The 10,465-nt window shown below is 43.1% G+C and overlaps 1 protein-coding gene and 1 non-coding gene across 5 annotated transcripts; both read right to left on the bottom strand.

The window, feature by feature from the left end:
* Positions 1-1,892: 1,892 nt before the first annotated feature.
* Positions 1,893-9,462, bottom strand: LOC103649838 (phospholipid-transporting ATPase 2-like). Of its 4 annotated transcripts, XR_002267963.1 has the most exons (7): positions 9,362-9,462; positions 5,570-5,777; positions 5,381-5,449; positions 4,483-4,653; positions 3,927-4,043; positions 3,008-3,124; positions 1,893-2,901 (listed from the first exon to the last, which is right to left on the bottom strand). XR_002267963.1 is itself a non-coding variant. In XM_035966160.1 (5 exons), exons 1-5 carry the CDS (start codon positions 5,705-5,707, stop codon positions 3,083-3,085), a joined length of 537 nt encoding a protein of 178 aa, XP_035822053.1. In that variant the 5' UTR covers positions 5,708-6,112; the 3' UTR covers positions 1,893-3,082. The 4 variants fall into 4 exon arrangements, 1 of the variants encoding a protein (XP_035822053.1); XR_002267962.2 differs by lacking the exon at positions 9,362-9,462 and having other exon boundaries at positions 5,570-6,109; XR_004857095.1 differs by lacking the exon at positions 9,362-9,462 and having other exon boundaries at positions 4,483-4,571; positions 5,274-5,449; positions 5,570-6,109.
* TRNAT-AGU (transfer RNA threonine (anticodon AGU)) lies at positions 6,673-6,746 on the bottom strand. Its single transcript has one exon. It is a non-coding gene; the product is annotated as a tRNA-Thr (tRNA).
* Positions 9,463-10,465: the final 1,003 nt, after the last annotated feature.

Raw genomic sequence — 10,465 nt, forward strand, 5'->3', positions numbered from 1 at the left:
TGTATAACGAAAGCTTAAAAAGGTGAGCACATATAACACCTGACATAATAATATAAAGCTGATGTTCGAACAGTCAACAAACCAGTATGTTAAGACCATATATTACATAGCACAACAATAGTTTGTTAGCATCAAACTTCACAAACATCACTTAGGGTGCCGCCACAAAAGCAAACAAAGTGCAGTAAACACATTTGACAAATCTAGGAAGGACCAAATTACACTTTTTGGGTGCAAATTGTCGCTTAAATATAAGTAGAATGCAATAGTCAGTTCGATCCATATACGTGAATATTTTGACTTGATTGGTAAATGGTGCCAAAAAAGGAACAAGCTTTATGTTCTCTGATGCTCGAGTATTACCAAGTCCAGTGCGGCTCGCCTTCCTCTGGTTGAAGTAGTAGCGATGCAACACCTCCTGAGCTTCTCACTCGCTTGCTCACCCCTTTCACGTCCTTCGGTTCGGTGCTTCGCCTCCCCATCGCACGATGGCATGCGACATCCAACGGGGAGGAACACAACTTGGTCGGAGGCCTGGGGTGGACATCCGTGTGGAACCTTGGGCGACTGCGCGCCATCTGGTGTGAGCTCAATACCGCAGTCGTCGCGTCCAGGTATGGCGCTAGAGTGGTGGTCGTGGGATGGTGGTGGGGCGGTGGATGCCGCAAACGTCCACGTCGTGTGGATCGAGTCTTCCGATAGGATATTTGTTGAGGCACAAAGATACAATGCTACAACAAACAAAAATATTTAGAAAAGAATCTTGAAATGAATAAGTAGGTACATAATGTATGAAATGCTCCAACTCCACACAAGGAGCACATCCAGTTCTTAGGATAAATCCATAGATTTTGCTTGTTACAAATCACAACAAAAATGGCTGCTGCCCATCAAGTAAGATGTGTTTGTGTTAGACAAAACAATCTCACGTCTACTTCTTTATAGAGTCTAATGAATAACCTGACTATTGGTTTATAAACACATGAACAAAAGGGATCAAAGACTACTGGTGCCTTCATCTTGACAGCGAGCCATAACCTAGGTGGTCTTAAGGAGGCACCGACTTACTGATTGAAAGGTTCGTAAACTATATGAACATTTTTGAACTAAACACAAAATCACGTCTACTTCTAAAGCAACACAATATAAATCTGCTCAAAGGCTGTGAAATGGTGAACTCAAGATGTCAAGGAATCCACCTTCGCAAGCTACGTTTTGCAGGCATTCCTTTTTCCGTTTGTGATTCTTCATTTCTTTTCATTTTTATTAAGGGCTAGCAACATAATTGTTCTTGTTTTTTTCAATTTGTAGAGGGTCTGCTGGTTCATAGTCTGAATGTTTGATAAAATAGACAAAATTCCTCCATACCAGCTTTCCCTTTTATTGCAGGAATGAAACCTCAATTAGAAAAAAATGAGACTGAACTTTGACCCTGACCCCATGTTTAAGGTCAACAACTCTTTTAGCATACACTCAACTCAAATCCTAAATGTGGAATCAAATAATGCATAAATAGAAAATCTAGGCCACGATAAATCCATTAAGTTTGGACATGATGTTTGTAGATTTTATATGGCAAGTAGGCCCTAATTTGGAGTTCGATTCCAAACAAAAAATAGATCCTAAGGAATACCTATGACAAAAAACTAAGCTGACACAAAAACAAAGGAGAGAGAATGACCTAGCAGCCCTAGAGGGCAGGTTTGTGCCCCCTAATTCATGCTTCGGTCCAGGCGCAGCGCCACACTAACAGCAGGCCCTCTACAAATTGAAAAAGAACAAGAACAATTATGTTGCTAGCCCTATAATAAAAATGAAAAGAAATGAAGAATCACAAACGGAAAAAGGAATGCCTGCAAAACGTATTCTTGCAATTAAAGAGACAGGTGTGATACACAAATAGACAATTACATAAAGCAGTTTATATAGCCACAGTGGAATCCCAACTGTTTACAAATGGACGCATCATCTTTAGCTGGAAATTAGACAAACAAAAGAACTATATGAGGAGCAACATGTAAAAGCAAGCCTAATTCTGATATACACACATACACAGACATACATATACATATAAGGATCATAAATGGCACAAGGATAATGGAAATAGTAGGGCCATGTCTCAGTTGACATTCGTGAAGCTTCATGATGCCCTTTTGACAAGTTCTTAAATAGAAGTTTAGCTTGCTGCTTATAGAAATCAACATCCTTCTAATCTCGCCCATCATCCAACCCTTCTGCTAGTGGACGTCCATCAGTGACACGGGCTATCATTGTTAGCTTCACCATGGTGTCAAGAAGGCCAGAACCACTATAAAGTACTCCCTCCGTCCCAAATTAAAATCTGTTTTACCTTTTTAGTGTATGTGTCCTATATATGTGTCAAGATTCGTTACCATACATATGAATATAAACATAAAAATCTAGAGCTAAAACAACTACTATTTTGAAACGGAGGGATTATTGTACAAAAACCTACATAGCTGTAATGAAAAACATAAAATGGGTGCAACAATTAGGAACAGAGTGTCATAACAGAACACAATTGTAATTATGACATTTTTATGTGACTTTGGATTAAATGACAGTAAACAAGCAACTGAAACGATGAAACAAGCCTTGGAGATTGTTTTTGCGATTGGCTATTCGAGCCTCTGTTGCAATAGATAACCAGTGTGTCTTGCACCTTAGTAAAAGCATTACCAAAAACCCACTCATATGGAACTTGCTCTGTGGAACAATACTTGCTGGCCATCTCTTCCTTTTCAGATGGAAACTTTACATCAAACACACGTGTTGATTTTATTACAGCAAATAATTGAAGGTCGAAGACTCGGAGCAGCCAACCCCCACCCCTTTTCGTAGCATATATCAGGATATCCCTCTATCTGAGAAATTAGAAATCTGATAAAGAAAGAAAACGATGCCATAGGCCATTTTATTTAACCATCAGTCTATCACAATATAAACCAAGACATCAAATTAGGAACAGAGTGTCATATAAACCCACCTTTAACTTCATTCGAAGGGAATGAACTGGATGGCTAGTGTTCTCGCAGTGCATCTTTTCATTGATCTCTCTTTATCAAGAGGAATGCAACAACTGCTCTAACAATAAGAAAAGAGCCTGATACAAGAGGGTGCAGGGTGATGGGTTGATAAAAATATTATTGATACATTCACAAGCTTTTGCAACGCACCAATTTGGCACAGTAAAAATGTTCACATGAAAGAGTAAACACAAAGGCACTCAAAAAATCATGCCTAAATCTGAATAGTAAAAGCATACATGTACACACCTTACTAATCATGAACACCCTTTTATTCTTTGGATCAATTATGATATTGTATACTGCCTCTGGTGGTAATCCTCCCTTAAATCACAGTTTATTACGTATATCACACATTCACACTTCATGGTGAGATTTCATATATGATTTACGAAAACACGATGGACCTCCAAAGTCCAAACTGCATGATTTCTTGGTTTGGGCAAGGGCCAGGGTAGAACATATCCAAACTGCATGATTTTTGGTTTGGGCAAGGGCCAGGGATGAACAGATCCTGATGGCCTGACCCTTTTCTTTTTTGGTCTAGGTTTCACCCATGTAACAGACTGAGTTCTAGTAGCTCAGATCCTGTTTGCAGGGGTGCTGGTCTGGTGGTCTTGTTTTGTTTTCGTTTGTTGTCTTTGCCTAAGTCTGTATTTAGACCCTCTTTTTCTTCTTAATGAAATGACTCTCAATCTCCTGCGTGGTTTGAGAAGAAGAAAAACACGATGGGTTGCTAAAAGGAATAATATATGTACTTTAGTTCACTTTGACTTTGTGAAATGCCCCACATGGCCAATACAGCAAAGTAATTTCTTGAGCAAACCAAGCACAATACAAACAGACAGAAGGTGTGGCGGGGTTACAACGTTTATTTACCTCAACATGACAGATGCCTTGTGGTTCAGAAGTTCCCAACAAAACAAGATCACATGGTACTTCTTCATTCTCTCGAATCCAAACTATGTTACCGACACGGATATCTTGAGCTTGAATCTATATAGCAAAAAAATAGAGAGGGTCATTCTCAGGTTCAATGTCCTGACTACTGTGAGAAGAATAGGTAATATATACTGAAAGTACAACAGGAACTGTTATACTTCAATAGTGTCCTTGGAGGTCAAGGTACACATTTAACTGAACTAAACTTTCACAGCAAGCATTGTTGTTGCAAACTTGCAGATCATGCATCGCGAAATAGTTCCATGATGTAGCCATAAGTACGTATAGAAATATTTCAAGATGTAGCACTACAAAGAAGCAAAAGGTAGCAAGCCCGATACAAGAAGGTTACATGGATATATTTTCCACTTTGCTTTCTGGATACAGACACACTTCTGATTTTCTCTTTCATTTCAAATCAAATGGTTAAATGCATATCTGAAAGACCAAAGATGTGCACATTGGGAAATGATAGGATGACATAGGAGCATACGTGTTTCCGGGTACCATTCTTAACAATCCACACTTCCTTAGCATTCACTTGTTTATCTGAAATATACCTGTTGTAGTCATCCCATGCCTCTTTGGTTGCAGAAACAGCAAAGATAAATATAAGTGGACCCCAGGTATTTGCAGGATTTACAGGAGTGATAAGTGACCATAGCTGCAGACAAGCTATCAATAAGAAATATTGATTCATGAAGCGCACAAAAACCTACAGATCTCATTATTAATTCAGCAAGGAACGGTTTTTTTAAAAAAATAGCACATATGCAACAACTTCAAAGATGGGCCTTAAATTTTCAAGAGTAGTTCTTCTCAAAGCAAAAACTGCACAAAAACCTGTCTCACAATCACTAAAGAAACCATCCGCTGTTTTAGGGTGTCTTTGTGTGTGCAGCCTTGTCAAGTGTAGTTGGAGAGTTGCTCAAATATTAAAAGTACTGTACGGTTACTTATTGAGTATTGATTAATAGTAAGACATGCCAAACAGTGTGCTTTATGACTAATTTCTTATGGTTAGTTGTTTATTTCAGTATATGGATGTTTGTCGTCTCAATACAGTACCATCGAGAACTTCTAGTTACTGTCTTGATACTCTAGTTTCTGCTTCATTGTCTCTGGGTGTCCAGTCTAGCACCTAGGTTAAAACTAAATAGAAATTGATGATAGATGAGTTTAGACAAATAAGAATCGAGCTAAATAAATCAGTTTTTAACCTCATGTTAGTAGCATGTATCTAACAAATAGGCAAGGTATAAAGCACAAACAAGTATAGCTCACCATGTGCCTCTGAAGCTAATTCTTTGCGCTTCATGAAGCTGAGGAAAAATTCACAGAAAAATAGTTTTGGGCAGTCATTATAATCTAGTGGGAAAAGATAGAAATACCATGTATGATGTATGATGTCTTTGTTTGCTTTCTGTGAAATTGTTCCTCCAGATGTGGAATGAAACAACCTTCAGATAAACATGGACAGATAAACCAGGTAAGCAGGATATATATCAGGAAGTTACTGGTGATGATAGTAAATGAATAGACAAAACAAAAATAAGTGTTTGCTAGCTAGTAGGACAAACCGTCCTAATGGCACCAAGAGTTTGCTCCACGACGTTTCCAGCATCACTGTAGTTTGCTTGCATTCGGGTGGAGAGTCCTGTCATCAACTTTGAAACAATTGCACCGGCAATGGCAATCGGAGGGACGCTTGAAAGCATGACAAGGGCCAGGAGCCATCCTCTCGTGAATGCAATGATGAAGCCACCATGCTTTCAACTGTGATCCTTCCTTCAGAAACAAAATAATGTCAGATCTCATTATCGGCGATGGGTGACATGCACGAGCAGATCGGACTTTTGTATGGAGGTCGGAGATTGCATCCACGGGGAAGAGGTCAATCTCGCGGATGCTCTGCAGGGAGCGGTAGCTGCTGCGCCTGCCGACGGAGGACGACACGGAGCCGTCGTCTTCCTCCCCAGCGGCCGCTTCTGTGGCGTCAGAGTTACTCCAGTCGCTGGCCATCGAAAGCGAGCTGAGGCTGGACAGCGCCTCGATCTCGAGGTCGAGCGCGCGCGCCGACAGCACGTGGCAGAACTCGTCCTCGAGCCGAGTCATGGCGACCTCCACGACGGTGCAGGCACCGCCCGCGGACGAGGCGCGGCGCGGGCTACCGACAGAGGCCGGTGACGCCGGCGCCAGGCGGCAGAGGTCGTCCACCGCTCGAAGGAACCGCTCCGCCTCGACACGCGAGGGTATTGGCGGGCGGGGTTTCTGGAACTCGATGGAAAGTGGATCAGCGCGGCGCCCCGAAGCGACAATGGCGGCTGGGGCGGGCTCGGGATGGCACCTTTCCGGGGGAGGCAGATTGCCGCGAGAGCCTAGAACTCGATGGAAAGTGGATCGGCGCGGACGCGACGCGCGGGGGATGGCGAGCTTGGGGGGCCCGCGGAGCGAGCGAGCGAGGGCGCCCCGAGATTGGCGGGCGGGGTTTCTAGAAGCGAGATTGGAAGGCGCCATGAATGGCGGCTGGGGGCTCGCCGAGATTGCCGCGGGGGAGAGGGGAGCGAACCGCGGTCGCGGCAGAACGTGCACCAGTGGACGCCTACAATACACACTTAAGTAGTAGTAGAGATTTCACTACCAATTATAAAAATTATTTTTAAATTCACAGATTAAAAAAAACTGCTTTCGTTGAGAGTCGAACTCAAGACCTCCCGCTTACTAAACGGGTGCTCTAACCAACTGAGCTACGAAAGCAATCATATTGGTTATGTTAAACGGTTACCTGTTATTTGTTCTATATTCTGCATCAATGTGTGACAATAACTGTCCAGATCTGGTATTCTGCTTGCTAATCGAGCAGTCGACGCACAGTGCACACATAAGCACAGATACAATTTTAGGCGTCATATTCATCCAGAAAAGTTAATAAGACAGAACAACTGGAAACTCGGCAGGAAAAAATGTGCCTGCCCTACCCTATGTCTTTAATCGTCCAAAGAAAAAAAAAGCTTCATTTGTTCCGCCGAGCTGCATCACTTTGTGGTTATTAATTTTTTTTTCATGTTCAGATTCGACTGAAGTATAATGTAACATGCGCAACAACAATAATCTACTCTGCTGTTCACAGCATCTTCTCTTGCTACAGACGAATAAGCCGCTTGCAAACAAACTGCATTTGCAAGCTAGGGTAGTGTTGCTTACAGCATTTTAAAATGTGGTTATAGATACTCCCCTTGCTTAGCAGAAATATTTCTAACCTTTGCTATTTTTCTCATCTCGCCAAAATGTGCCAAACTAACTGATAAAACAGCTTTGTACAAGGTAATAAGTAATGTTTGTGTGGCTTTCTGCTAACTCTCTTTCAATTATTTTATGTCGTGAAACACACCAAACACTTTATACAACTATTCATACTATATTATAGACTTCAAGTTAACTTAAATCTATCCTAAACAAATATTTAATCTTAGGATGTGATATATTCAGTTACTGTGAAACCTCAGAAATAAAAAGATTTCTGGTACATGCATGAAACTAGATTTTTATGCCACAAACACATCAAACATGTTATGCAACTATATATTATATTCAAGATTTCAGTTAAAACTTAAATCTATCCTAAACAAATATGTAATATCAGGATGCCATATATTCGCCTACTGTGAGATATTGAGCGATAAAAAAGTGTATGGCACGTGGACGAAACTAGAAATCTGTGCAATGCTGGTCAGGTAAATGACCGGAATAGATAACAATTCTCCAGGAAGAACAAAACAACAAAAAGAAAAAAACTGATAAACATACCTGTTGACTTTAATATTGCCATCAAATATGCTATTTCCTGTGACACAACAAATGCATTTGTGGAGCTGTCGTGAAAAACCTCTAGGGTGATCAAGTATCAGTCTGCAAGAGGTCATGTATCTGCTTATTCTGAGATGTTAAGTGAAGTGTTGATAGTTCCGTCTCTGTTTCAGGACCTAATTGCTCGATATGGAGATTGTGTCTGTTCAATTTTGCTCCAGTGCTGACCTCAACAAACTCGTACTTATTTACTAGTTGCATCCTGCAGCAATTAAAAAGAAAGACTGATTCACCCTTTCCAACCAAGCTTCATTGATCAATCCCAGCCCAAACCCACTAGAGCAAGCACAACTTGGCTAACACCCACAATGACTACTAACACTAGCAAATTGAACTATTGAAGGTAACTGTCTTGAGTCATGATCAGGGTTTACAATTTCGGAAAGTAAAAATTTTGAGCCTCACCGAAAAGCTCAAAATTTCAGGAATTCCAGAAATTTCGGGTCAAATTCAAGCAACCTCAATTTTTTTAAAGAAAAATATTACATTCACGGTAGAAACCAGTTTATATTTATTTACATATCACAATTAAACATGGCAACAAAAATATAAGGCAATTGCAGCAAAACAACGAAATATAATTTTTAATGGGCCAGGATGGGAAATAAGCTTTTCTGGCATGTTTTTCGTGGATGCACAAATTCAGCTTTTTTTTTTACCGAAACAATTTTTTTGGGTCCCACCAAAAATACCGAAATTTTGAGATACATCAAACAGTGAGACCCTGGAATGACAAATGTCCCTCCGACAATCTCTCTTCCATAATTTGGTCAGAGTTGAGTTCTCTTATCATCATTATCTTATCCCATTTCAAGAGCATATGACACTCAAAACTTTACCGTCATAACTACAATTACAAGTAACTTATAACATTTAATTATCTAAAATCCAGACTCACCTGCTTGACGACTGTCCATTTAGTATGTGCTGCAGCAAATGATTGATGTTGCACGTATGAATGAACCACTCTTGCGCCCTCGTCGATGATAATCTCTGCCACTGGATTGGCCCAATAGCAACCACCTTCTTCTCCAACCCCGAAGTGCTCCTGCTCCTCCACTATGGCCACCTCTGCGGCCTTCTCGGCCACTACCAGAACCCTTGGATTGGACATCAGCATTATCTCAGCACCGCTGTTGGTATAGGCGAACATGATATGCACTGAGTCGTCGGCAACATTGACCCCCTCAGGCACGTGCACGACTACAACGTCCCTCGCCCCAACGGCGTTGAAGTCGTAGAAGAGGTTCTTGTGGGCGAATTCAGCGGCAGCGGCCAGCGCAGCGGCGGCGTGGTCCCGGGGACGGCCATAGGGAAGAGAGAGGGGAGAACGGCAGCGCGAGGTCAGGCTCACGGGAGGGGAGAGAGATGGGGCGGGAGCGGAGGTAGGAGATGTCAGTGAAGCGGAAGGTCTCGCTGGAGCGGCGGGTGGGCCAGAGCGTGGAGAGGAGGGAGAGCGCGGAGGCGGAGTGGAGGGGGGCGAGGAGCGGGGAGGTCGAGGTTACCGAGTCCTCGAGCTGCTCGGCGATACGGAGGACGAGGTCGTCGGAGACGGCGGGCGCCGCGCGCGCCACAGAGGCGGCGGAAACGAAAGAGAGGCGGCGGCGCGCGGAGAACGGTGGAGCATGTGAGAACCTCTACTACTACTTAGTATAGCAATTATCTGTTGATATGACAGGCCGGTATTGGGCCATGTAATCTTAGAGTATTAAGCCCAGATTGTAATAGCTATAAGTACTCATACTTGTGAAAGAAGAAAGACAGGAAATGAATAACAGAAATCCACCACGAACTCACCTGGGAAACTTACCTGGTGTGCTTGCCCGTCGAACTCATCTGAGTTCGTCCCCTTGCCGCGGCTCACGTGAGGGAGGCGGGCGCTCCCTCGGCCACGAGCTGTGACAGTTGGTATCAGAGGTTGGAGTCCTGCGGTGGAGTTCAAGAGGACGCGACGGCGCCTTCGGCGAGACCATCGGTGCAGTCGCGCTTCGTGTTGGAAGCCATGGAGGAGCACCAGCGTACGAACCAGGAGAATTGGAATCGTGTGTTCGCGGCGTTGGAGGACTTGACGGGGCGGGTCAAGGAAGTGGAGCGGACGCAGCATCAGCTGATGACGCAATCCGAGTTGGCGGCTGCAGTAGCAGAGCAGGCGGCAATGGAGAGGAACGAGTTGTACGCCAAGGTAGAGGAGACAGGCAAGGAGATGTCGTAGCTGCGTCTGGAGCAGATGGGAAGGGAACTGGGAGATACATCAGGAGGATCGGAAGAGGAACTCCCTAATCGAGATCAGAATCGCATTCCTCAACAAAACAGACAGGTGAAGGGGGAGCAAGGAAAGGGAAACAGAGAAGGGCGACACCCATTTGATGCTAACAAAGAGGTATTGCCTAAACTTCCTTTTTCCCAAGTTTGGCAGTGGAGATCCAGTGGTTTGGATTGATCAGTGTTTGGATTATTTCACTATCTATCGTGTTCCCGAGTCAATCTGGGTGTCAGCAGCAACCATGAATTTGGAACAGAATGCTGCCCAGTGGTGGAGATGTTATAAGCTTAGTCATGGAATTGGGAATTGGCAGGAGTTTGTTGCAGCTGTGACTGAACAGTTTGGT

Source organism: Zea mays, chromosome 3 (assembly GCF_902167145.1).
Source record: "Zea mays cultivar B73 chromosome 3, Zm-B73-REFERENCE-NAM-5.0, whole genome shotgun sequence".
Classification (NCBI taxonomy): domain Eukaryota; kingdom Viridiplantae; phylum Streptophyta; class Magnoliopsida; order Poales; family Poaceae; genus Zea; species Zea mays.

Bases quoted from the DNA above. Each gene is read 5' to 3' on its own strand.
- LOC103649838 (XM_035966160.1), bottom strand. From the start codon at position 5,707: ATGCTTTCAAGCGTCCCTCCGATTGCCATTGCCGGTGCAATTGTTTCA. The intron at 5,450-5,569 runs GTTTGTCCTACT...GTTTATCTGAAG, and splicing joins CTCTTGGTGCCATTAGGACG to GTTGTTTCATTCCACATCTG. The intron at 3,125-3,926 runs GTAAATAAACGT...CTCTTGTATCAG, and splicing joins AAGGCATCTGTCATGTTGAG to GCTCTTTTCTTATTGTTAGA.